Source organism: Saccoglossus kowalevskii, chromosome 9, assembly GCF_978046115.1.
Source record: "Saccoglossus kowalevskii chromosome 9, keSacKowa6.1, whole genome shotgun sequence".
Lineage (NCBI taxonomy): Eukaryota > Metazoa > Hemichordata > Enteropneusta > Harrimaniidae > Saccoglossus > Saccoglossus kowalevskii.
The window spans coordinates 8,165,928-8,193,716 of record NC_140649.1 but is presented as its reverse complement, the minus strand read 5'-3'; the positions used below and the strand labels follow the sequence as shown (position 1 = coordinate 8,193,716).

The 27,789-nt window shown below is 38.1% G+C and overlaps 1 protein-coding gene across 1 annotated transcript; it reads right to left on the bottom strand.

Moving 5' to 3' along the window:
* Positions 1–1,318: 1,318 nt before the first annotated feature.
* On the bottom strand, positions 1,319–27,552 carry LOC146738099 (uncharacterized). The gene is made up of 8 exons (XM_085503560.1): positions 27,315–27,552; positions 9,115–9,329; positions 6,743–6,977; positions 6,415–6,590; positions 4,538–4,712; positions 3,011–3,124; positions 2,401–2,547; positions 1,319–1,404 (listed from the first exon to the last, which is right to left on the bottom strand). The coding sequence occupies exons 1-8, from the start codon at positions 27,550–27,552 to the stop codon at positions 1,319–1,321; spliced, it is 1,386 nt and encodes a 461-aa protein (XP_085359686.1).
* Between the last annotated feature and the right edge of the window lie 237 nt (positions 27,553–27,789).

Sequence of the window (27,789 nt, the reverse complement as noted above, 5' to 3'; positions counted from 1 at the left end):
ATTGATAAATATTTTATACACTTTGAGGCTGTTGCTAATAGTTTAAAGTGGCCTAAGGAAGTGTGACCTTTGTTATTACAGAGTGTGTTGAGAGGTAAAGCTCAAGATGCATATTCGTCATTGACGTCAGCCGAGCATGCTGACTATAAATTAGTTAAGGCTGCTATTTTGAAAGCGTGTGTGTTTGTGCCAAAGGCATACAGACAGAAATTTAGAGGTACTAGAAATAGTTCCCAAACTTATGTCGAGTTTGCACATCAAAAAGAGGCTTATTTTGATCGATGGTGTTGTTCTGTTCAGAAATTTTAAAGTTTGAAACAATTAATATTGACACAGGAATTTAAGAATTGTACTAGAGGATATTAGAACCATGCTGATACATTGCATAAAACAGCTATTATGGCTGATGACTTTGCATTAACGCACAAAGCTTCTTTTTCTAGAGACAATGAATATGGATCTGCTAGACAGTTTGTGCGGGATGCAAGTAGGAATGTCGTTCTGTAGTCACATTGGCCAGACGAAATTGTTTGGCTCTCCATCATTCCATTGTCAAACACTGCAGATATATGTTGTGTATAACAACTCGCTCACTCCGCTGTCACACAACACAATACTTTCAATCTAACGTACGCCAAAAGAGGAGCTGTGGTCCTCGGTTCGAGTCGACCAATCATCATCATCATCGTCGTCGTCAACGTCGTCATAATTTTCTCATTTCAGATCAAATATTCATAATTAACACTGCATATATGACATGATCAGACCGAATTAAATTGCGAGACCCGTTGATTACTGGGAGATTGACGAAGTTTAGCTTGCGCAGACAGAGAATCTGACAAATAACATGAAAGAACAGTTCTGTATGTGGCCGGGGTTACTGCATATGCTAAGGTGAAATATCAGAAACAATATTACTTTAAACATTTATAAGACTACAAATAACGATGCATGAACAATAAAGTACAAGAACAAAATTAATTTCACATTCTTTATAATACGAATTTCAAGAATAGAATAACATATTTTATAATTATAAAATAATATGCATGGAATTAAAATCTCGCCGACTTTTTTTGCATGTGTATGTATCAGTTATGAGTAAATACAAGTTTTAAATTGACTGTTTATTGAAAAAAATAAAAAACACACAAATTTCATAATATCATAAGATCTATGCAAGATGAACATGGAATAAAAACACGAATTTATTTTCATATTTAAATGGCGGTGGGCTCACTCTGCGTCATACTTCGCATGAGGGACCAAGTCACGTATACAGTCGTGTCTCCAATTCATGCACTTTCATCTGCCGTTCTCACCAGCATGTTACAATCTTCATCATCGAAACGAGTATAATAAGACATGTTAACTTTTCATTATGTAACAAGCCATTTGCTGATGCTAAAATATAAACACGATAGCAACATGAGTTAATGTTCGTATACGATAAATGTTGACAAATATGTAGAAACTCTGGTTGCACCCACAAAACAGTATCAATGGAAATTTGAGTTTTCGAAACAAGTACGGTAGAATGTCCCTTCCTTTCACACTCTCCTCTCTTGCCCCTATCTCTGTTTATATATATAATATTTTATTTTGATTTGAAGAAACAATCAGTTTAATAAGTTGATTTGTTTTACTCATTAATATTTTGTGAAAAGAGTTACACGTCATTAGTTTTGTACCACTCGTAAAGTGATTGAATAAAAGTAGCGTCAGTATTAACTGTCAATGCATATGTGAATAATGTTTATGTGGCTTATTCAAATAACGTTATGTAAGATATGTAAAGTATTTAATTTTAGAATATTTGTGTTATGAGTGATATTTCATTCTGATCTTAATATCTATTATTCATAATGTCATGTTTTTGAAATGTGAATAACAATGGAATCATGTTGGAACGCATTCAATTGGCAACATCCGACATCCCTGTGTTCAAAATGGATACCCTGATTTTGACGGATTTGTATTGGACTGAAGCATATCTTATCAGTGAGTGGCCATTATCATGTTCGTTCATAGTAAATAGTAAGTGTGTAAAGCCAGAAATTATAGATGCTATGTGTGTGTCAGATTAACAGATTGATAGCCTGATAACTTTTATATGTTTCATTGTCGTTGTTGTTGTTACCACGCATTATAAAATCATCAAGAACATTGTTTACAATCAGTATCAAAGTACTGTGTATATAATTGTAGTTTTTATTAGAATTACACACAACCAACTAAATAAACGAATTCAGTTAAATTTCGCAAAGAAAGGTAAAATGTCTTTCTTTTCTCTATAGCATAAACTAATCTGTTAAAACCACGTAGTTCGTGAAATCCCATGATAATTTTAAAAATAGGATTTTACACCACGCTATTGTCCATATTATATAACACACTTACCAACAGGACAGGTCATCGCAAGTTCATCTATCATATTAGTCGATGCTAGTGCTGTGCGAGCAAGAAATAATAAGTTTTCATCGGTAACGAATTGTAGATTGTCGCATACCTGATGATAACACACGTCCATTGGTGTACGGAAATTAGCTGAAATTAGACAGAACAGTAAAATAGATTTAATCGTAAAATAAGGCGAGTTGATGCGTTTTTGCACTGAAGAAACTGATAGGTTTTCGTGAAGTTATTGAAAGTCACATGAGATTACTAGATTTTGTTCCCAGTAAGTGATGATGACAGAAATCAAATGCAATCACGATAATTGGTAGTTTGATTCACTATGATGCTGCTGCCAAAACAGTCAGAAAATTAACCACCAAACTTGGCAATACAATTTCTGAATGTAACAAATATGAGGTATGGATCCACTGATTGGGTTTCTGAGGTAATTATTTGATGTATATCGGTTAAGATATGTTCATGATTACATGAAAGGAAATAACGTACTCGCGTATGCGTGGTCTGGCGTTCGTTAGGAAGTACGTAGTTTTGTGTGCGTTTGACGTTATTAGCACTGTCGCTAACTCAGACACACAAATAATAATAAAAATACCTGTATCGGTTATGAATAATGCCTTTAAGTATGGTGGTCCAACTTCCCAAAATCGTCGGTGATCACTTCTGAAAAAATCACCGAGATAACGGTAGTGATTTTCATTAGGTACACCTGGTGAAGAAGTTAGATTAATACGCCAATTAGATGTCGTAAAGTAGTCACACGTCATATGTCTTAATACTACTTTTAAATATTCCAAACGCGACAATGTAAACACGTTAAAAGAGCAGGGAAATGATTGATTTGTCTAGCTTTAAAAAAGTAAACGGTATAATAGCAGGCGAAATGGAAGCTGGTTCAACCACACTTATACTGTAACTATGGGAACAGTAGACTCAACAGATGAGCACTTCTGTGTCAATGTGTCAATTTCAAAACCAGTTGGTTATTCCTAAAATTTTGGAGCCCAACATCTCAATATAAGTTTTCAATATGTCACGTACTCTTGCCACATGGTATTGTCGGTAACATGTCGCTTAAATAAATTACTATATGTGGTTCGTTTATAATTTTCGCTAAAAGAATGATTCAGTGAAAATAAATCTAGCGAATATACCCGTTTTCCTGTATTTTACATTCAACTTGTCAAAAATCAGTGAAAATAAATTGCATACAAACAATCCTTAAAGTCATTTCAGTGAAAATTAATTCCAGCTAAAATAAAGTATTTTATATCAAAACAAGTATCAACAGTGTGATCTACGTCTTTTACATTTCGAAGTATGGCCAAATATACAGTCACATTTTCGGACGTGAGAAACATCTTGTATTATTGACGGCGTGACATCGAGCTGAAAAATATCGAAGCAAGTGAAAGTGAAGCCGGATACTAGAGAGTATAATTCGAAAGAATTGACAGCCAATGAGATGGTGTATGTGTAATGTATGGCGAAAGTGCAGATGGAATCGTCAGTACTATGGTCCGATATTAAAGAATCTCCATAAAATGTCACAGTACTTATTCCAGACATCCCGCAATGTATTATAGATTACTGATTGAAACTAGAAAGAGTTACTTCTAGTGTATAACCGAAAAAGGATACGATGTTCTAGTTGTGGTAGCAAAAACGGGATTAACATCGTGACATTGAGTTCGATAGCCGATGTTGAACTAATTGTATACGTAAAAACAGATTATGGTTTACACGGTGTATCGACTAGAAAAATATTCGTCTGACATTACCATTATACAATTTATAGTTATTTATAGTTGTCATTGTGCATTTATAGTTATCTATTCGTATTTGTATTGTAACAAAAAGTTACAAAAGAGAGCAGTGTTTTTAAATTCTGGACACACATACTTTGATTTGGATACTTTAATTTGAGTGAATTCTGGTTACATTATTTCGAAATTCGTTACTAATTGTTTCTCCTGTGACTTGTATTCACATATTCGCAGCTCCACCAGATTTAACATTTTCTATACCCACATTTAATATTTCAAAAAGGACTCGGCGTGCCCACGAAAACAAGCAACTACATTTAAATTAATGCTGTTTAACCCAATATTGTATATGATACCTTCAATTGGGAGCTCCATGGGTTCGGTGTAATATAATGGGTCAGTGTAGTTGATCCTATCAAGGTGTTCTACAAACTTGGCACCGAAGTCAGCATCCGTTATTCTTCCAATTACTTCTAAGAAATCACCCCGGAATCCCCTCTCTGCGATACTGGCATACTCTTCAGGGAAAAACTGTACAATGCAAAACGACAATAGAACATAGGTTATTACATACTGCATATTATTTACTTTCACTATTGTGAAACCAGAAATTGTGAGATTGACAGTTTTGTTGGAACTTCTAGTTGATTTATTGCTCGCAAATTATAGATATCCGGTCCATGATGTTTGGATTACAAGAAGGAAGTACTTGTCAAGTGTATAAAAACGCACTACACATTTTGCAATATTTTCATAACATCGGATGGCAGAACCTCCGTTACGTGTGATTTGAGATTGAAGACCTCAGTACTGTGAATGCAGCCAATGATAAATGAAAAGCGGAAGCAGAAGCGCGTGCTCGATAAGCATTTTCAACTTTCAACAACTGCCGATTTGACTCTGTGTGAAGTGAATTCAATATTCTTTAAAGTGGGAGGGTCGTCACCTGTACACGCGCGGGAATTGAGTCCCAAGCGACGATTACAACACATGCTAAAAACGCAAAGGCTCGTGGGTAGACGTTTGCTAGTAAACAATGACACGCTATGGCCATCTTACGCATGCGCATGTGACGACTCCTCCGCTTTAAGGTTTAGTGAAAAACTAACATACAACCAGTTCTGTCTGCTCATGGATTAATTAAAAACAGATTTAGTTGATGTGTATGCAAATTTAATAAAAAATATATGCAGTTTAATTTCCAAACGAGCCTTTGACGTTCAACTATGCAGACAATGTAATGTAAAGTTGCTAGCCGTTTGAGAAAACTGTTAGAATATTAATGCTGGAATGAATTATTCAGTAAGCAAATAGGATAATTACCATATGTAGATTAATTCCAAATTACATTGACTTCGAACACATCATGTATGCGCATATGAGTGTTAACTAATTTTAAATTACTGGTGTTAAGATATTGATAAAATATTTTGAAATGTGTCAGTTAATAAGCAAATCATCAAAATATTATGCACATATTTGTAACAACATTTAATCAGGCTTGGAGTTCATAACAATCTTCAATTTAAACCCAAATCCACCCAGTGTTACTTTTAGAGAGATTGGTGGAACAAGATTTGACATATCAATCCACAAATTGGTATGACAATGACCTTCCATCACACACAGGGGCCAAAAACAATACGCAATTTTTTTTAGAAATCTTCCTCCAAAAGGAAGTTTGCAATAAGGTAGATTTTTGAGGGAAATGGCAGTCAAAAAATAGACGATATAAAACACATCGTTAATCTTAGTATTAATTATCTCATCCGCCATTACGTTTCAAGTAATGTCAATCTAGTTCAAAGATTGTATACTTGCTAATCTCACATTTTATTGATTGATTAATTGTCATTATATGATTAATTGATATTAAGCCCTTCTAGTTGATTAATGTGTCTATTATTCAAATTTAAACGACGCACACTGAGCAGACGTAGAGATTGATCATGCAAACTGTTTACCTCTATCTGTTTCAAAATACCAGATATGGCAAAACAAATATGGAGGAAGCGTATATAAATCTATAATTCCAGGGAACGAAATCTGGCACCTATTTTTTTACGAACTGAAATATTTTAATATAACCAACACAGTATCTTTACCACTAAAGAAAAATAACAAACACTGATTCACTACCCTCAGCCCAACATCCCCAACCCCACCCAACTCTCACACAACCTGAACACGATGAACAATTTCAATATTTGAGTTGGCTTTTATTGAAGATTACCTCATTGAATCCTTGGGGAAATTTTTGCGAGTATGGTTTATTATTGTAGTTCAACGTTGTTTCCATGATGAGAGCGCCTTGAAATGAACTGTTTGCCGCACCGCCATCATTTGTCAGAAAAGGTAGAAGCCATTCTTGCACAAAGTAGAGACTTCCAATACATATATCCTGTGGCCCTAAAAACAAAAATGTCTCGAAATAAGCAATATTTTGAAGCACGTCCAACAGTAACTGCTGAGTTATTTGCAGCAGGGTCAATGACCCGATGATCAGGCATATAGTGGTTGATTTGTGAATCACAGACTAGTTGAAATGGATTTTTACTCACCTTCTTGCCATTCTTCCAAATCAAACGCAACGAAGATGACGGTATTTCTGCTCGTACATTCACTGTTGGTAACCATGGCAGCTGCATCCAATAGAACGGCCATTCCTGAACCATTATCGTCAACACCAGGGGTAGTTTGTACAGAGTCATAGTGTGCCCCAAGGAGGATAACCTGGTCACTGGCTGTTCCAATTAACGGTCCTGGCAGAACGCCGATGATATTGTAGCCTTCATACTGAAATACATATGACGTTATTTACGACAATATTCTTTCCTTATAGGCGAGACTGCCTCGCCTAAATCCAAAGCCACTGTTAAATACTGGTGTGGACTGAGTGCTAGAGAGTCCATCATGGTCAGGCCCGAGTGGGTCGCAAGTTGTTAATGTCTGAATCAGGCGACCATTTTGGTAACCATGAGGATTCCGGAGTCGAGGAGTCTCGAGGTAGCGCGCCGAAATTAGACAACTCAAACTAGGTGTAATGTCAGGTAGAGGCTGAGGTAGCGTCGGGTCAAGATTTACTAGGGCTTTTCAGGAAAATCAATCAATAGTGTCATTGTTCAGCAGCAAACCACTGCATAAACCACCACACATGCTGCTAAAGTTTGGCAACACTTGAAACGAGGAAGCGAATCATAACATCTTCATTGGCCTTTGTTTATCTGATAAAGCCCCTGAGACTGGGAGTTTCAAATGACTGGGGTGCTTGTCAACTAGTCTGTGGTCGGTCGCACGAAAGAGACAGCGTCTTAATTGTTATAAATACGCGATTTCTCAAACTTTAGAATAACTTTGTTCACGGGAAATCTATTCTTGTTTTAGTCAAAACTACATTATTCGGTATTGTTTCACCACAGCATCCCATACAAGAATTCACATTTTCACATTTAATGTCTAATTTAGGTTAACTTGGCGGCACCTCGTGTTCCACCGTCAATGGTTAACAAAGCAGTCCACTGCCCTGTAAAATAGTTGTTTACCATGAATACACACGTAGTATACGCAGAACTATTGTGTCAGTTCAAATAAGATAAGATTTGTTCACATTTAATGTCTAATGTAGATTAACTTGTTTAAGTTTAGTCTGTAGCTGCATAATTGGGGTAATTTTCTTGGGTAACTTTAGTTGTGTTCACGTTACACGAAGTACGGGCTAAGATTTAAGCTGATTTAGGCTTATCTAGCATATTTGCATTTCGGCTAGACCCAATTGCGTCCACGCACAGGGAGGGCCAGTCGTTAGCACGGGCTAAGGGGTGCCATGAGTCGGTGACCTTTGGTAAGCCGCTATTTACGAACGAAAAATGGATGACATGCGCGAGGTTCTATTTCTGCTGCTGGCATGTCGCCGCAGAGGGCGCTTAGCCCTGGGCTAAGCGTTCGCGCATACTTCGTTAGCCCGTGCTAAGGTCTAGACCGCGTCTTAAATTCGGGTCAGATTTAACCCGTACTTAGCATTCCTTAGCCCGTGCTAAGCGTTCACGCACGTTTTCTTAGCACGGGCTAAGGAATTTGACCTCTTAGCCCGTGCTAAGGACGGCTGTGCGTGAACGCAACTAATGACACTTTGAATCTCGAGCGGACCACATTCCACTTGGATGTACTTTGTGCTCTACCCACTAGTCTATATAATGCTAAATATTGGGTTGACATTAACGCATAAAATACACAAATTTTCCTCGGCATAATTTGAAATTTTACATATTGGAGTCGTACTTTGCTGTCCCCTGTCCGCCTCCAATCACTACATTTTTTGTAGACCCTCCAGTGATGTAAAAAATATAACTGGACGCTGGATCCCTGGATGACAGATTTAACTAGCACTTGGAGTGCTTAACTTCAGACAGGGGACTCTACTACGGTAAGTTCACTAGTCCATCCAATGCAAAACACCAGATTTTGGTAAGGTAGGTGTGAAAATTAGAAATTATCTATGTAAAATGTAAAATTAGAAATTATCACGAGGGGAATTTGTGTATTTTTAGCTATTTATTTCAATAGACTTTCTGACAAATAGTCGATGAGATCTCTTATAGAGCGAGAGATCCACATTAGATCCAGATTTGTTTCGTCCCAAATAGTGTTATATTTTTATACTGCAATCGCAATCACTGTGCCGCATATTATGATTACCTTGATCAGAACACTGCACGGGATGACGATAGAGTATAGAAGATTATTCGGGGGATGGGGTAAGGTCACGAAGCTCTCTTGTTTTCAACGAGATCTTGGTGGCAATGTGAATACAGTTTATTGCTTGCAATTTGTCCATGGCTTATTTATACCACATGTGTGTGGCATATGTGTATATGTGTATATTACATAATATATTTATTATATGTTTCAAAAAACAGGATATTTGTGTACTTACATCTGCGCCCAATGAGTAGAAATATTGAATATCAACTTCTAGATTGTAACTTTCCATAGTTTCTCTGATATAGTTTCTAACATTGTCCTTGTTAACAGAATTGACGTCATGATGACGATTCTTACTGAAATGTTCAGTAAGCTGTATCTCAAGTCGGCTGCTTATGTCTTCCAACTTTCTCGATGTTTCGGAATAGGCTGTATTCCCATGGAAAACTTGAAAAAATAAATGTTGAAAATTTGGAATGAATTAACTGCTAAGATAGTAATTTACAAAACCGACCCGTTCATATTATATAAGATTTCACACTGGAGAGCATTTATTTCAATGTATTGTCTGGGCGTTGTTGTGGTAGCGATCCCGTGACCTCTACCACATATTTTGCATTCTAGATGCCTTGGTAGAGTTAATAAATAACAAATAATCAACACATTTTGCACTAGGCACAGATAACACGTTTGGGGAATGGACATCATTTCAGAATCCATAGAAATAGACAAACGCCGTTTAAAAAGATTCTCACATTTTTTCGCGACAAAGCTACATGAGCCTTTGCATCAGTCCCAATCTGATTAAAATCCGATGTAGGTATGAGGCTCCAATTTTATTTTATATATATATATATATAACCCTTTATATTACTTATATTACTAAAACTTACGAGATTTGTATAGGCATTGAGTCAGATGTAGTTAGAGGCGACTGGGACACAATTTTCTAAGAACTGATTAACGGCAAGAAAAACCAAAAAATCGACATATTCAAACTAAAATACAAATAAATATAATATAAAGGGTTATACATATATATATGAAAAAAAAATATTAAAAAAAAAAAAATTGGAGCCTCATACCTACATCGGATTTTAATCAGATTGCATCAGCCCCACCTCAAATACAGTCAACAAGTCAACTAAAGTAGCAACTAGAAACAGATAGAATATCCGTTGAAGTGATGTCGTAGCCGCCATGTGAAATTATATTGTAGTTGGTGCCAACAACGATTATAAAATTTAATGTAATTTGTACAATAAAGATAACATGTATTCGACACTTACCTACTACTATTAAAATACAAATGAAAATAATCTTCGGTGACATCGTTTAAAAGTCGGTAATTTCAGTCAATAAATTTGGCGGCGAGCTACCAGCACGATGTGGCCACAGATTCACAAGCACTGAAGTTGTCAAAACTTATTTTCAGTTAACTTGTTAAACGTATGTTTTCGATGAAAACGCGCTGTTATACACGGAATACAATACTAGACAGGTAAAGACTAAGACGGTACAACGTATACTACCGTCAAAGGTTAACCTAGAAGTCCACGCCCTTCCCATGTGAAGTACTTCTGTACCATGAATACACACGTAGTATTACGCAGAACGTATGCGTCAGTTCGCATAAGATTAGATAAAAATATAATATGCAGTGGAAGCACGGGAGGTGGGTCATTGCAGTTGATTCTCTGTGTACGTGTTTGAATGTGTATGTAGCACTTAATTTGTTTTAGTTATATCCTAAAAATACCTTTGCCAATGCTGATAAAACGTGGCATGAAGAAGATCATGTGAACATTTGATAATGGTTTGGTGCAATTAAATTTTTATTAAATTATGTTAAAGGATTATTTACCTCAATTTTCTGACTGCCTTTTCTAGAAGGAACACCCACGATGCAACAGACCGTATGAGCAGACTATAGCAGAATAACACAGTGAATAAGTATTCATGAATGCAGCAGCTCATCTATATCAAGTTGATCGTTGTACATTTATCAGTAAGGCAGATCATTTTGTAATTTTTTAAATCAGACAGAAAATGAAAAAAAATGCTACATTTTTTTATTAGCCTTCGCAGACGACTTGACTTCCCTCTGTTCGTCCGTTAGTTTGTCTTCGATTCGCTCTATCCAATTTATTTCAAAGTTGGTGCACATGTCTCAATGCCTTACATATTCACACCACAGTGTTTTTCTTCGATTTTTAACTTTTCACTAGCAAAAATACGAAAATTGCCGAAAAAATCAGTCTTTTCACAACATCTCGCAGAAATGCCGAAATTAACAAATCCAAATATTGACGACAACTAGCATAATGCATACCGCATATGCAGTTCTAGCCTCGGTGGAAAGCACCGTCATTTTAGTGTGAGGATATTGTATCTCGGGATTGTATTGCAGCGCTTATATAGACAAAATTCTATCTCGTCAATTTCAAAGGTAAGAAACTGTATTTATTATGGTATTTATACACTTCGAATTATTGTTTTTGTCAATGTGTCCCGGATTTTGTGATCGTGATAAACTCTCGCTAGCCTGGTGTGAAATTTGCCAGAAAAACTGCCTTTTTATTATTGTAAGAACTGATTATGTAACGTGTAAATTGCAAGTTTACCTCGTCATTTAGGAGGCTTCAGGGCTTGGGAAGTACGTTTTACATATAAAATACTGGAATAAAAACGTTTAGAACACGTTGTCTTGCGATTTGTGAGATTAGTGGCGCTATTCCTTCTGCTGTGCATTTTGTATGGATGTTAGGGTTCGATATTTTGCAGAAAATAACGAGACTAATCATGACCATCATGTCACATACCGTCAAAGCTTCCGATATAGAATTACTATCATTGTACTAAAAATAACCGCTCTGCATTTTTTAGTTTTTTTATCAGTTTGTATTTTGTGAATACTAATACTAATTCACCTGGCGATTTTATTGACTTTGTGTTTCTGTTTGTCGGTATTTTACCTGATTGATTCATGTCCAGTGGGTGTTTATAATTTGCCGGTCACGATGACACGTTAGGATTTCTGTATATAGTGCATCAAACGGAATTCATTTTAAAGCGGGGGAGTCGTCACCTGCGCATGCGTCAGATGGCCATAGCGTTTCATTGTTTACAAACAAGCTCTACCCATGAGCCTTTGCGTTTCTAGCGTGTGTTGTTATCGTCGCTTGGGACTCAATTCCCGCACGTGCGCAGGTGACGACCCTTCCGCTTTAAAGTCTAACGTACCTTATAGTTAAGAAGCATTATTAAATTATCGTTCATGTGCTTCAAAGGCACGGTAGTAGTGACGGTCACTTAGTATTTATGTTGAGGGGTGAAGCTCAAGATGCATATTCGCCGAGCATGCTGACTATAAATTGGTTAAGGGTGCTATTTTGAAAGTGTGCGGGCTTGTGCCAAGGCATACAGACAGAAAAGGATGATGAATAAATGTTCAAAGCATTTTAATAACGTGGATACCTATGTCGATGATATTGTTGTATGCAATGATACATGGCAAGATGATTTCACTTGACCAAATGTTTAGTCGATTAAAACAGGCCAATTTGACTGTAAATCTGGAGAAGTGTGATTTTGGTCGTGTTAAAGTAAAGTTCTGCAAATAACTGCACCTCTCACTGACCTCCTTAAAAAGAATAGATAGTTTGTTTTGTCAAAATCTTGCCAGGAATCATTTGACAAAGTTAAGTCTTTACTATGTACAGTGCCAGTGTTGAAAGCGCCAGATTTTTCTAAACCATTCAAGTTAACTATGGATGCTAGTGATCTAGGAGCTGGAGCTGTATTCATCCAATTTTATGGTAATATTGAACATCATATTGCGTATTTTTCCAAAAAATCCAATTCTTGTCAGAAAAATTATTCTACTGTTGAAAAGAAAACTTGGTTTTAGCCATACATTTTGAGATATATGTAACCTCATCTGCAGAACCAGTACTCGTACTTACCGACCAAAGCCCATTAGTATTTTTGCATCGTATGAAAAATAAAAACAGAAGGTAGGTTTGTTTCTGCAAGAATATAACCTAGAAATCAAACATATTCGTGGCAAAGATAATGTGTGTGCTGACGCCTTGTCACGGGCCTTATAAAATTGTATGTTTAAAATACACACACACACACACACACACACACACACACACACACACACATATATATATATATATATATATATATATATATATATATATATATATATATATATATATATATATATATATATATATATATATATATATATATATATATATATATATATATATATCAGTTCTTTTTATTTAGATCATGGCAATTTTTTGGTCAGAGCGCCCTCTAGTATTGTGGAGAAACATGTTCATTTGGAATGCTCTGATTGGATGGAAGTTCAAGCCTAGCAAGGTGTGATAGAATTGGCCTGTTATGTTCAGATTCAAATAAGCATGAACCACTAATTTGACAGGGAAGTGATACTTATAAAGCAGCAAGCTGTTCTAATTGCTGTTGTGGTAGAGTTTTTCTATTTTCCTGTCAAATGCATTTATTGGTCCACTGAAAAATGAAAATAATGTTCCCTGTAACTTAGACTCTTATTGATCAAGGCATTTTAAAAATCATGGGTGTTAACTCCCCTCAAGTTATGACCCGTTGTCCCCTACAGAATAATGGTTGCATCTAATATTAAAATAAAGATGGCGGAGTATAGCGTTGATTCATCTCGTTCTACTCTGGATTACTTGGAGTCAATAAAGATCCTAGAAAGTTAGTATTTATATGCCTGTGTGTTTTTTTTTGTTTGTTTTTTCACTGTCTTTGACTTTCCCAGTATGTTTGTTGCTGTTGACAACAATTCAGTCCTCTGCCAGGCTTCAGTCAATGTTTTTCTTCACTACCTACCCAACTCCTCGTCGGGCACTATGTAGCTGGTGTGGTATATTTATCACAGACAGTAGGGCAATTGTCACATTTAGTGCTCCAAGAAAATATTCTCTGTCCATGTGTATTTATATAAATAGATGCAGTTTCTTTGGCTTGAATAACATTCACTGGCTTCGTACATACAGGTATACTGGTTTACCTGTTTCTAGTTGAAATATAGCCAATCTTATTAACCAAGACAGTTGGACATTTGCCACATGTCACAACACTCATTTCCAAGTGCCATAGCTTGAAACAAGTAGTCAAATCTGATATTGGCTGGAGCTTTAGTTTATATGGACATGGTAAATGGCAAACTAGATGGTCAGAAAGTAATAAAAATAATCACAGCTTTACTCCACCCACCCCACTATGAAGTAAAAGGCTGTTTATAAGGCCATGTATGATGGTTTCATTTTTCTTATGGAAAACAATTTTAATTAAAAACTTCTATGCTCCTGTACCCAACCGTGGGGGTTCATCACACTAAACAACAGGTGTCACTATTACTAAGATAAATGTACTTTTTTTTCATTAAAATTACTGAATGCTTATACTTATGTACTAAGATGTTAGTTAACATTTAATATCAGGCAATGCATTGGTTCACTACCCTGGCTACGTGTTAAAATGGTTATGAATTCATTTTGGATAAGTACGTACATAACCGACCAATCGTGGACTTTATTTCAATGTGTTGGTCAGGGTTCTGACCCTGTGTATTTTTCGGTGGGTACCGTTTAATTTCATTACCCTGGCTATGCGTTAAAATGGTTATGAATTCATTTTGGATAAGTACGTACATAACCGACCAATCGTGGACTTTATTTCAATGTGTTGGTCAGGGTTCTGACCCTGTGTATTTTTCGGTGGGTACCGTTTAATTTCACTACCATGGCTACGTGTTAAAATGGTTATGAATTCATTTTGGATAAGTACGTACATAACCGACCAATCTTGGACTTTATTTTGCATGCAGGTAAGGTACACCTACAGACATAACTGTGGACATTCAGTTCTTTTTATTTAGATCATGGCAATTTTTTGGTCAGAGCGCCCTCTAGTATTGTGGAGAAACATGTTCATTTGGAATGCTCTGATTGGATGGAAGTTCAAGCCTAGCAAGGTGTGATAGAATTGGCCTGTTATGTTCAGATTCAAATAAGCATGAACCACTAATTTGACAGGGAAGTGATACTTATAATGCAGCAAGCTGTTCTAATTGCTGTTGTGGTAGAGTTTTTCTATTTTCCTGTCAAATGCATTTATTGGTCCACTGAAAAATGAAAATAATGTTCCCTGTAACTTAGACTCTTATTGATCAAGGCATTTTAAAAATCATGGGTGTTAACTCCCCTCAAGTTATGACCCGTTGTCCCCTACAGAATAATGGTTGCATCTAATATTAAAATAAAGATGGCGGAGTATAGCGTTGATTCATCTCGTTCTACTCTGGATTACTTGGAGTCAATAAAGATCCTAGAAAGTTAGTATTTATATGCCTGTGTGTTTTTTTTTTGTTTTTTTTTTCACTGTCTTTGACTTTCCCAGTATGTTTGTTGCTGTTGACAACAATTCAGTCCTCTGCCAGGCTTCAGTCAATGTTTTTCTTCACTACCTACCCAACTCCTCGTCGGGCACTATGTAGCTGGTGTGGTATATTTATCACAGACAGTAGGGCAATTGTCACATTTAGTGCTCCAAGAAAATATTCTCTGTCCATGTGTATTTATATAAATAGATGCAGTTTCTTTGGCTTGAATAACATTCACTGGCTTCGTACATACAGGTATACTGGTTTACCTGTTTCTAGTTGAAATATAGCCAATCTTATTAACCAAGACAGTTGGACATTTGCCACATGTCACAACACTCATTTCCAAGTGCCATAGCTTGAAACAAGTAGTCAAATCTGATATTGGCTGGAGCTTTAGTTTATATGGACATGGTAAATGGCAAACTAGATGGTCAGAAAGTAATAAAAATAATCACAGCTTTACTCCACCCACCCCACTATGAAGTAAAAGGCTGTTTATAAGGCCATGTATGATGGTTTCATTTTTCTTATGGAAAACAATTTTAATTAAAAACTTCTATGCTCCTGTACCCAACCGTGGGGGTTCATCACACTAAACAACAGGTGTCACTATTACTAAGATAAATGTACTTTTTTTTCATTAAAATTACTGAATGCTTATACTTATGTACTAAGATGTTAGTTAACATTTAATATCAGGCAATGCATTGGTTCACTACCCTGGCTACGTGTTAAAATGGTTATGAATTCATTTTGGATAAGTACGTACATAACCGACCAATCGTGGACTTTATTTCAATGTGTTGGTCAGGGTTCTGACCCTGTGTATTTTTCGGTGGGTACCGTTTAATTTCACTACCATGGCTACGTGTTAAAATGGTTATGAATTCGTTTTGGATAAGTACGTACATAACCGACCAATCGTGGACTTTATTTCAATGTGTTGGTCAGGGTTCTGACCCTGTGTATTTTTCGGTGGGTACCGTTTAATTTCATTACCCTGGCTATGCGTTAAAATGGTTATGAATTCATTTTGGATAAGTACGTACATAACCGACCAATCGTGGACTTTATTTCAATGTGTTGGTCAGGGTTCTGACCCTGTGTATTTTTCGGTGGGTACCGTTTAATTTCACTACCATGGCTACGTGTTAAAATGGTTATGAATTCATTTTGGATAAGTACGTACATAACCGACCAATCTTGGACTTTATTTTGCATGCAGGTAAGGTACACCTACAGACATAACTGTGGACATTCAGTTCTTTTTATTTAGATCATGGCAATTTTTTGGTCAGAGCGCCCTCTAGTATTGTGGAGAAACATGTTCATTTGGAATGCTCTGATTGGATGGAAGTTCAAGCCTAGCAAGGTGTGATAGAATTGGCCTGTTATGTTCAGATTCAAATAAGCATGAACCACTAATTTGACAGGGAAGTGATACTTATAATGCAGCAAGCTGTTCTAATTGCTGTTGTGGTAGAGTTTTTCTATTTTCCTGTCAAATGCATTTATTGGTCCACTGAAAAATGAAAATAATGTTCCCTGTAACTTAGACTCTTATTGATCAAGGCATTTTAAAAATCATGGGTGTTAACTCCCCTCAAGTTATGACCCGTTGTCCCCTACAGAATAATGGTTGCATCTAATATTAAAATAAAGATGGCGGAGTATAGCGTTGATTCATCTCGTTCTACTCTGGATTACTTGGAGTCAATAAAGATCCTAGAAAGTTAGTATTTATATGCCTGTGTGTTTTTTTTTGTTTTTTTTCACTGTCTTTGACTTTCCCAGTATGTTTGTTGCTGTTGACAACAATTCAGTCCTCTGCCAGGCTTCAGTCAATGTTTTTCTTCACTACCTACCCAACTCCTCGTCGGGCACTATGTAGCTGGTGTGGTATATTTATCACAGACAGTAGGGCAATTGTCACATTTAGTGCTCCAAGAAAATATTCTCTGTCCATGTGTATTTATATAAATAGATGCAGTTTCTTTGGCTTGAATAACATTCACTGGCTTCGTACATACAGGTATACTGGTTTACCTGTTTCTAGTTGAAATATAGCCAATCTTATTAACCAAGACAGTTGGACATTTGCCACATGTCACAACACTCATTTCCAAGTGCCATAGCTTGAAACAAGTAGTCAAATCTGATATTGGCTGGAGCTTTAGTTTATATGGACATGGTAAATGGCAAACTAGATGGTCAGAAAGTAATAAAAATAATCACAGCTTTACTCCACCCACCCCACTATGAAGTAAAAGGCTGTTTATAAGGCCATGTATGATGGTTTCATTTTTCTTATGGAAAACAATTTTAATTAAAAACTTCTATGCTCCTGTACCCAACCGTGGGGGTTCATCACACTAAACAACAGGTGTCACTATTACTAAGATAAATGTACTTTTTTTTCATTAAAATTACTGAATGCTTATACTTATGTACTAAGATGTTAGTTAACATTTAATATCAGGCAATGCATTGGTTCACTACCCTGGCTACGTGTTAAAATGGTTATGAATTCATTTTGGATAAGTACGTACATAACCGACCAATCGTGGACTTTATTTCAATGTGTTGGTCAGGGTTCTGACCCTGTGTATTTTTCGGTGGGTACCGTTTAATTTCACTACCATGGCTACGTGTTAAAATGGTTATGAATTCGTTTTGGATAAGTACGTACATAACCGACCAATCGTGGACTTTATTTCAATGTGTTGGTCAGGGTTCTGACCCTGTGTATTTTTCGGTGGGTACCGTTTAATTTCATTACCCTGGCTATGCGTTAAAATGGTTATGAATTCATTTTGGATAAGTACGTACATAACCGACCAATCGTGGACTTTATTTCAATGTGTTGGTCAGGGTTCTGACCCTGTGTATTTTTCGGTGGGTACCGTTTAATTTCACTACCATGGCTACGTGTTAAAATGGTTATGAATTCATTTTGGATAAGTACGTACATAACCGACCAATCTTGGACTTTATTTTGCATGCAGGTAAGGTACACCTACAGACATAACTGTGGACATTCAGTTCTTTTTATTTAGATCATGGCAATTTTTTGGTCAGAGCGCCCTCTAGTATTGTGGAGAAACATGTTCATTTGGAATGCTCTGATTGGATGGAAGTTCAAGCCTAGCAAGGTGTGATAGAATTGGCCTGTTATGTTCAGATTCAAATAAGCATGAACCACTAATTTGACAGGGAAGTGATACTTATAATGCAGCAAGCTGTTCTAATTGCTGTTGTGGTAGAGTTTTTCTATTTTCCTGTCAAATGCATTTATTGGTCCACTGAAAAATGAAAATAATGTTCCCTGTAACTTAGACTCTTATTGATCAAGGCATTTTAAAAATCATGGGTGTTAACTCCCCTCAAGTTATGACCCGTTGTCCCCTACAGAATAATGGTTGCATCTAATATTAAAATAAAGATGGCGGAGTATAGCGTTGATTCATCTCGTTCTACTCTGGATTACTTGGAGTCAATAAAGATCCTAGAAAGTTAGTATTTATATGCCTGTGTGTTTTTTTTTTGTTTTTTTTTTCACTGTCTTTGACTTTCCCAGTATGTTTGTTGCTGTTGACAACAATTCAGTCCTCTGCCAGGCTTCAGTCAATGTTTTTCTTCACTACCTACCCAACTCCTCGTCGGGCACTATGTAGCTGGTGTGGTATATTTATCACAGACAGTAGGGCAATTGTCACATTTAGTGCTCCAAGAAAATATTCTCTGTCCATGTGTATTTATATAAATAGATGCAGTTTCTTTGGCTTGAATAACATTCACTGGCTTCGTACATACAGGTATACTGGTTTACCTGTTTCTAGTTGAAATATAGCCAATCTTATTAACCAAGACAGTTGGACATTTGCCACATGTCACAACACTCATTTCCAAGTGCCATAGCTTGAAACAAGTAGTCAAATCTGATATTGGCTGGAGCTTTAGTTTATATGGACATGGTAAATGGCAAACTAGATGGTCAGAAAGTAATAAAAATAATCACAGCTTTACTCCACCCACCCCACTATGAAGTAAAAGGCTGTTTATAAGGCCATGTATGATGGTTTCATTTTTCTTATGGAAAACAATTTTAATTAAAAACTTCTATGCTCCTGTACCCAACCGTGGGGGTTCATCACACTAAACAACAGGTGTCACTATTACTAAGATAAATGTACTTTTTTTTCATTAAAATTACTGAATGCTTATACTTATGTACTAAGATGTTAGTTAACATTTAATATCAGGCAATGCATTGGTTCACTACCCTGGCTACGTGTTAAAATGGTTATGAATTCATTTTGGATAAGTACGTACATAACCGACCAATCGTGGACTTTATTTCAATGTGTTGGTCAGGGTTCTGACCCTGTGTATTTTTCGGTGGGTACCGTTTAATTTCACTACCATGGCTACGTGTTAAAATGGTTATGAATTCGTTTTGGATAAGTACGTACATAACCGACCAATCGTGGACTTTATTTCAATGTGTTGGTCAGGGTTCTGACCCTGTGTATTTTTCGGTGGGTACCGTTTAATTTCATTACCCTGGCTATGCGTTAAAATGGTTATGAATTCATTTTGGATAAGTACGTACATAACCGACCAATCGTGGACTTTATTTCAATGTGTTGGTCAGGGTTCTGACCCTGTGTATTTTTCGGTGGGTACCGTTTAATTTCACTACCATGGCTACGTGTTAAAATGGTTATGAATTCATTTTGGATAAGTACGTACATAACCGACCAATCTTGGACTTTATTTTGCATGCAGGTAAGGTACACCTACAGACATAACTGTGGACATTCAGTTCTTTTTATTTAGATCATGGCAATTTTTTGGTCAGAGCGCCCTCTAGTATTGTGGAGAAACATGTTCATTTGGAATGCTCTGATTGGATGGAAGTTCAAGCCTAGCAAGGTGTGATAGAATTGGCCTGTTATGTTCAGATTCAAATAAGCATGAACCACTAATTTGACAGGGAAGTGATACTTATAATGCAGCAAGCTGTTCTAATTGCTGTTGTGGTAGAGTTTTTCTATTTTCCTGTCAAATGCATTTATTGGTCCACTGAAAAATGAAAATAATGTTCCCTGTAACTTAGACTCTTATTGATCAAGGCATTTTAAAAATCATGGGTGTTAACTCCCCTCAAGTTATGACCCGTTGTCCCCTACAGAATAATGGTTGCATCTAATATTAAAATAAAGATGGCGGAGTATAGCGTTGATTCATCTCGTTCTACTCTGGATTACTTGGAGTCAATAAAGATCCTAGAAAGTTAGTATTTATATGCCTGTGTGTTTTTTTTTTGTTTTTTTTTTCACTGTCTTTGACTTTCCCAGTATGTTTGTTGCTGTTGACAACAATTCAGTCCTCTGCCAGGCTTCAGTCAATGTTTTTCTTCACTACCTACCCAACTCCTCGTCGGGCACTATGTAGCTGGTGTGGTATATTTATCACAGACAGTAGGGCAATTGTCACATTTAGTGCTCCAAGAAAATATTCTCTGTCCATGTGTATTTATATAAATAGATGCAGTTTCTTTGGCTTGAATAACATTCACTGGCTTCGTACATACAGGTATACTGGTTTACCTGTTTCTAGTTGAAATATAGCCAATCTTATTAACCAAGACAGTTGGACATTTGCCACATGTCACAACACTCATTTCCAAGTGCCATAGCTTGAAACAAGTAGTCAAATCTGATATTGGCTGGAGCTTTAGTTTATATGGACATGGTAAATGGCAAACTAGATGGTCAGAAAGTAATAAAAATAATCACAGCTTTACTCCACCCACCCCACTATGAAGTAAAAGGCTGTTTATAAGGCCATGTATGATGGTTTCATTTTTCTTATGGAAAACAATTTTAATTAAAAACTTCTATGCTCCTGTACCCAACCGTGGGGGTTCATCACACTAAACAACAGGTGTCACTATTACTAAGATAAATGTACTTTTTTTTCATTAAAATTACTGAATGCTTATACTTATGTACTAAGATGTTAGTTAACATTTAATATCAGGCAATGCATTGGTTCACTACCCTGGCTACGTGTTAAAATGGTTATGAATTCATTTTGGATAAGTACGTACATAACCGACCAATCGTGGACTTTATTTCAATGTGTTGGTCAGGGTTCTGACCCTGTGTATTTTTCGGTGGGTACCGTTTAATTTCACTACCATGGCTACGTGTTAAAATGGTTATGAATTCGTTTTGGATAAGTACGTACATAACCGACCAATCGTGGACTTTATTTCAATGTGTTGGTCAGGGTTCTGACCCTGTGTATTTTTCGGTGGGTACCGTTTAATTTCATTACCCTGGCTATGCGTTAAAATGGTTATGAATTCATTTTGGATAAGTACGTACATAACCGACCAATCGTGGACTTTATTTCAATGTGTTGGTCAGGGTTCTGACCCTGTGTATTTTTCGGTGGGTACCGTTTAATTTCACTACCATGGCTACGTGTTAAAATGGTTATGAATTCATTTTGGATAAGTACGTACATAACCGACCAATCTTGGACTTTATTTTGCATGCAGGTAAGGTACACCTACAGACATAACTGTGGACATTCAGTTCTTTTTATTTAGATCATGGCAATTTTTTGGTCAGAGCGCCCTCTAGTATTGTGGAGAAACATGTTCATTTGGAATGCTCTGATTGGATGGAAGTTCAAGCCTAGCAAGGTGTGATAGAATTGGCCTGTTATGTTCAGATTCAAATAAGCATGAACCACTAATTTGACAGGGAAGTGATACTTATAATGCAGCAAGCTGTTCTAATTGCTGTTGTGGTAGAGTTTTTCTATTTTCCTGTCAAATGCATTTATTGGTCCACTGAAAAATGAAAATAATGTTCCCTGTAACTTAGACTCTTATTGATCAAGGCATTTTAAAAATCATGGGTGTTAACTCCCCTCAAGTTATGACCCGTTGTCCCCTACAGAATAATGGTTGCATCTAATATTAAAATAAAGATGGCGGAGTATAGCGTTGATTCATCTCGTTCTACTCTGGATTACTTGGAGTCAATAAAGATCCTAGAAAGTTAGTATTTATATGCCTGTGTGTTTTTTTTTGTTTTTTTTTCACTGTCTTTGACTTTCCCAGTATGTTTGTTGCTGTTGACAACAATTCAGTCCTCTGCCAGGCTTCAGTCAATGTTTTTCTTCACTACCTACCCAACTCCTCGTCGGGCACTATGTAGCTGGTGTGGTATATTTATCACAGACAGTAGGGCAATTGTCACATTTAGTGCTCCAAGAAAATATTCTCTGTCCATGTGTATTTATATAAATAGATGCAGTTTCTTTGGCTTGAATAACATTCACTGGCTTCGTACATACAGGTATACTGGTTTACCTGTTTCTAGTTGAAATATAGCCAATCTTATTAACCAAGACAGTTGGACATTTGCCACATGTCACAACACTCATTTCCAAGTGCCATAGCTTGAAACAAGTAGTCAAATCTGATATTGGCTGGAGCTTTAGTTTATATGGACATGGTAAATGGCAAACTAGATGGTCAGAAAGTAATAAAAATAATCACAGCTTTACTCCACCCACCCCACTATGAAGTAAAAGGCTGTTTATAAGGCCATGTATGATGGTTTCATTTTTCTTATGGAAAACAATTTTAATTAAAAACTTCTATGCTCCTGTACCCAACCGTGGGGGTTCATCACACTAAACAACAGGTGTCACTATTACTAAGATAAATGTACTTTTTTTTCATTAAAATTACTGATATATATATATATATATATATAATGTAATTCATTGTAAAGAATGTATGACATCTAAAACTCCTCGCTGTCTTTTTTGTGAAGGGAGGTGTGACGATATTTAATATTTTATATCATAGCAATGTATTTTTGCATTTATACAAATTTATTCATTATAGTAATTGTTCTGTCTTAAGTTTATTTAATCTGATTTGCATATTCAATGGCAGTCTGAGCCATATTTTGATATATGTTAAACCCACTCCCTGGAAGAACTAAATAGGGTAGCCATGTGGTCTGAATTTCAGCACTGTGGTTGAATTTGAGTTGAACAGAAGCTGCATGTTTCAGGCGTGGTTTGACGGCTACACGTGGTTGTGCACTTTGTGGTTATTCCTTGCATCTGTTTCAGGAAACTCTCATGGTTTTGCCTTCTACCTATATGAAAGTCAACTTCTTTGTGTCCCGGCATCAACCGAACGCTCTTACGGTAACGGTTGTTAACTGGTCACTTAAACTACCCGAACATTACTGCCACTGAGACTATTGTATGCCGGCTCCATGATACCATGGCTACGCTAATAAGTCCTGCTTTCTACAGCCTGCATCAGTTTCAGTGTGGACAATGAACTTTAGGTAAATACTTTACATATAGCAAATTTGAATTTCCAAGAAATAACATTTATGTCACCATTTTACGCTAACTACCACAGTGCTCATCGATTGTGTCCTCAGCTAGTTATTCATTATGTTGTACAGTTTTTTTTTGTAGCTTGTATGTAGCAATCATCGTAATGGAAGAATAACCATTTGTATTCTCAAATTCACTATGTTCAATTACCCATTATTATTAATTAGACATTAATCTGTGATACAGCCAATGACGGAGAGAGAAATCTAGGTCAAGGGAAGCCACATGCCCTCATAGATTTGATTCCACATTACGTAACCCGTGACTGAGGCAAAGTGGCCAGCGCCATCTTGCTCCATCTTAACTTCCCTTTTTTCTCCGCAACGAGGTGCATTGCAGCAAAACAGTGCGGTTCAGTCAGCAGTTTTTCGACTGAGTTTTCTGAGGTACTCCTTCTGTGACCATTGGTAACAGTAAGACGTGGTGTCTGGTAAGATAACATATTCTTATTAGGGGCCATGTTCTTTTTGTACTGCACACAAACAACCCGGATGATGCATTTGACCTCTTCTGTAGGGCTTCATTGTGTCAGTTTGAACTGTAATTGCATTCGACTCATGCATGCCTTGGTCATTTCTTAGTGTAGTTAAAATGGACTCCAAGAAGAGCTCTTATCCTACCGGGTCATCATCCAATAAATCGACTCGGTTTGGCAGGAATTGCCACATAGCAAATGTCACCTTTGTTTAGAATGCGTTTGGTGTTCGGGTTTTTTGCCACGAGTGTGTGTGCTTTAATTGGGACCCGAAAATCTGGGATAGTTTTAGAACCGTGTTCATGTTGCCGAGACTGATCGTGTCGCCCGTCCTCGGGCTAGTCGCGCCGTCAGTTTGGGCCTTACATGTGTGACTGAGAGGAGTGTCAGTATGAGTGGGAAGTCCTCCTGTTCGACTACCAGTACCTTGGGTGCTGCGGTGTCGAGTGGGAGCCTAGCAGTGGTGAAACCAAGGTCTCACCCCTGACTGGAGAGCATCCTTGCAGCCTGTTGTTGCAGGCTGGGGTCTGCTTGATCGTGTCGGCAATGGTCGTGTGCCTGGAGCCTAGTTCTTCTATGAGGCCTGTTGTGGGGTCCTTTGTGGGTATATCCTCACTGGGTACCGAACTTGCCTCTGGGATTCTGGCGATGTTCGAGAGCCTGTCAGGACAAATTTCGTTTCATTTATGTCGGATGGACAAGTTGCAGAGCATGTTGTTCATACCCTCATCATCACCCTCGGTCCTGAAGCAGTCATTCTGGTAGTTCTGTGGCTTCCGTGATCTGAGACGGTCGGATCCAAGGCAACAATGATTGCATGGCTCCCCTGGTCCAGCAGATTGCTGAATGTGGCAGGGCGCACAGATGGTGTTGATGGAAGGCGTTGGTCCTCTGCGGAAGAATATAGTACTAAAACCCACCTTCTGCTGGACCAAGCACTATCCAATCGGTACAATGTTGGGTAATGGAGCCAGCAGAGTCTGGAGCAAAACCTCATGCCCCCAACTGGACAGATTCTCAGTATCTTAGTCAGAAACAGTCCACCACACCCTGAGAATTGCGACCTATCAACTTTTGTGGCTAGCACACGGGAATGTATTATGGTGCATTTCTGGGACTCTGGGAAGCCTCAGAGGCGGAACGCACCAGCCTCCTAGACATATCTGTTAGCGAGACATCACATGGCTATGTGTGATATCCTGCAGTGTCATCTGGCTGTCTTTGCAGAGGCTACCTTTGTGCAGAGGGATGTTTTTTTGGCGAACTGAGTCGCAGGTTGCGTCACCACCTCAATTACGCAGACTGCTCCTCCTCCACCTTTTTTGATGAGAAGACGGAGGGTACAGTTTCAAAAACGTCGGGAAGCCACTGACCAGATGGTACAGATGAGACTCCAAGCGATGAAAACGTGTCAGCCAAAGTCGACACCCACTGTCTGGAAGCATCCTACTCTCTCTGCAAACTTCCTCGGGTGGTCGCCCCCATGTCACAGGAAGCAAGTTTGATGCTTACATCTGCAACAAGAGGGATGGGCAAGTGTTCGGCTGGGGCAGAATCTGGACTCACCTCATCGGAAGAGAGTTTGCCCCAATGTAGAACCATCAAACTCATGGCAGCATATCCCTGTCGCACACAGATTGCGTCAATGTATTCTTGCTTGGAACCAATGGGTAACAGACCCCTTGACACTCCAGGTGGCGATGCACAGTTACGAAACTCTGCTTCTATCCTCCCCTGTCAATGCCTCCTCCCATTGAGGCACTGACGGGGGAACCCCAAAGACAGAGGCGCCCTACACAGGGTAAAAGACCCTGCAGTAAGTCTGGGTTGGTTCCGCATAAGGACTCCAAGCACTGTTTTACTCTCCGTGCACCATTTGATTGGTTACCCATGCTAGATTTAGGCTATGCTTACCGGCACATGCCGATGCATCCAGTAAGTCATTGACTTGCCCATTTGGACCAAGTATTCAAATCCGTGGTGCTCTACTTCGTTTTCACCAGTGTGTTTAAACATGTGGTGCTGCTGCTGCATAAGTCATCACTACACATCAACCCGTACCTAGATGTCTGGTTGTTACACGATCAAAGCAAGGGATTGGTGGCCAAGCAGGTAAGACTAACACAGAATTTAGGATACCAATTAGGCTTTCTAGTAAATCTAAAAAAAGTCCTATCTACACCCGACCCGTCAGTTGGTGTTTCTGGACATGGAGTTTGACACAGAGGCAGGCTTTGTACGTCCATCGCAGACTCATTGCCTCGCGATAAGCAGTCTAGCTGAACGTCTAACCGGCGGGAACTGGGGAGGCGAGTTACCCTCACAGACCAAGCGATGGATGCCTTTCCCTGGTGGGTGGCAATAGGCCAACTCGGACAGGGGGTCCCCTTGGACCAACTCGCCATTTCTATGACTTAGATAACAGATGCCTCACTCACAGGTTGGGGAGCACACCTAATGGACGAACAAGTCCAAGTAATATGAGCCCTACATTAGGTTCATATCAATTGGCTTGAACTGAAAGCAGTACACTTAGCACTGATACACTTTCGACCCGTAATTCGGGACCACAGTGTCTTGCTCCGCACAGACAACACAGAGGTGGTGTCCTACATCAACGAAGAGAGGGGACCAGATCCCCAATGCTGTCAGCTTTGGAGGAGCAAAATTCTCCATTGGTGTCTGGAAAGCAACGTGGAGCTAACTGCACACCACATTCCAGGGGTGTGGAACATTCAAGTGGACTCCCTCTCATGGCGATTCTGTTTCAAGTGGCAGGTACCCCAATAGGTAGCCTCCAGACTGTTTTGGCTGAATGACAGTCCCAAGTGGACCTATTCGCCACACCCCGGAATGCCAAGCTCCTGACGTACTCAACACTCATGACATACAGGCCCACACAGATGCATAGCATTTTCTTCCTTCCCGCTGATTTACTGGAGTGTCTCAAAAGCACGGGTACATTTCATCTGATAAATCTCAGTCTACTTAATTAATTAAGTCTATTTAAATGCATTCAACCAATTTCAATCTCTAGAGGGCGCAAATTTCCATGACCTACCCGCACAACATTGAATAAGTGTATAAATAGTGTCAATAGTGTCGACACTAATGTCATTTATCACTTGGTCTAGATCTGTTGCTTCTATGCTTGTTTTACATTTCTCGATGTGTCCTTTCTTGTAACAATTGTGTAATTCTGCATCTCTTAAACGACGTACATCCTGTGTATGGATTTTTTTCCAAGCTTCAATACCATGGTTTAATATTACCACGGTTGTTGCCACTCTGGTTGCCATGGCTACCAGAACTCATCTGTTTATTCTGCTTGTTGACTCCCATGTGCGAAGCACAAAATGAGAGTCTTTTCAGTTAGTGTGTCTGTATGTATGTGTGTGTGTGGGTGTGGGTGTGGGTGTGTGTGGGTGGGTGGGTGGGAGGGTGCGTGTGTGTGTATGTATGTTTGTGTGTCCGACTGTTACACTGATATCTCAAGAACCGTACATCAGTTTTTAATGAAACTTGGTGCATAGATG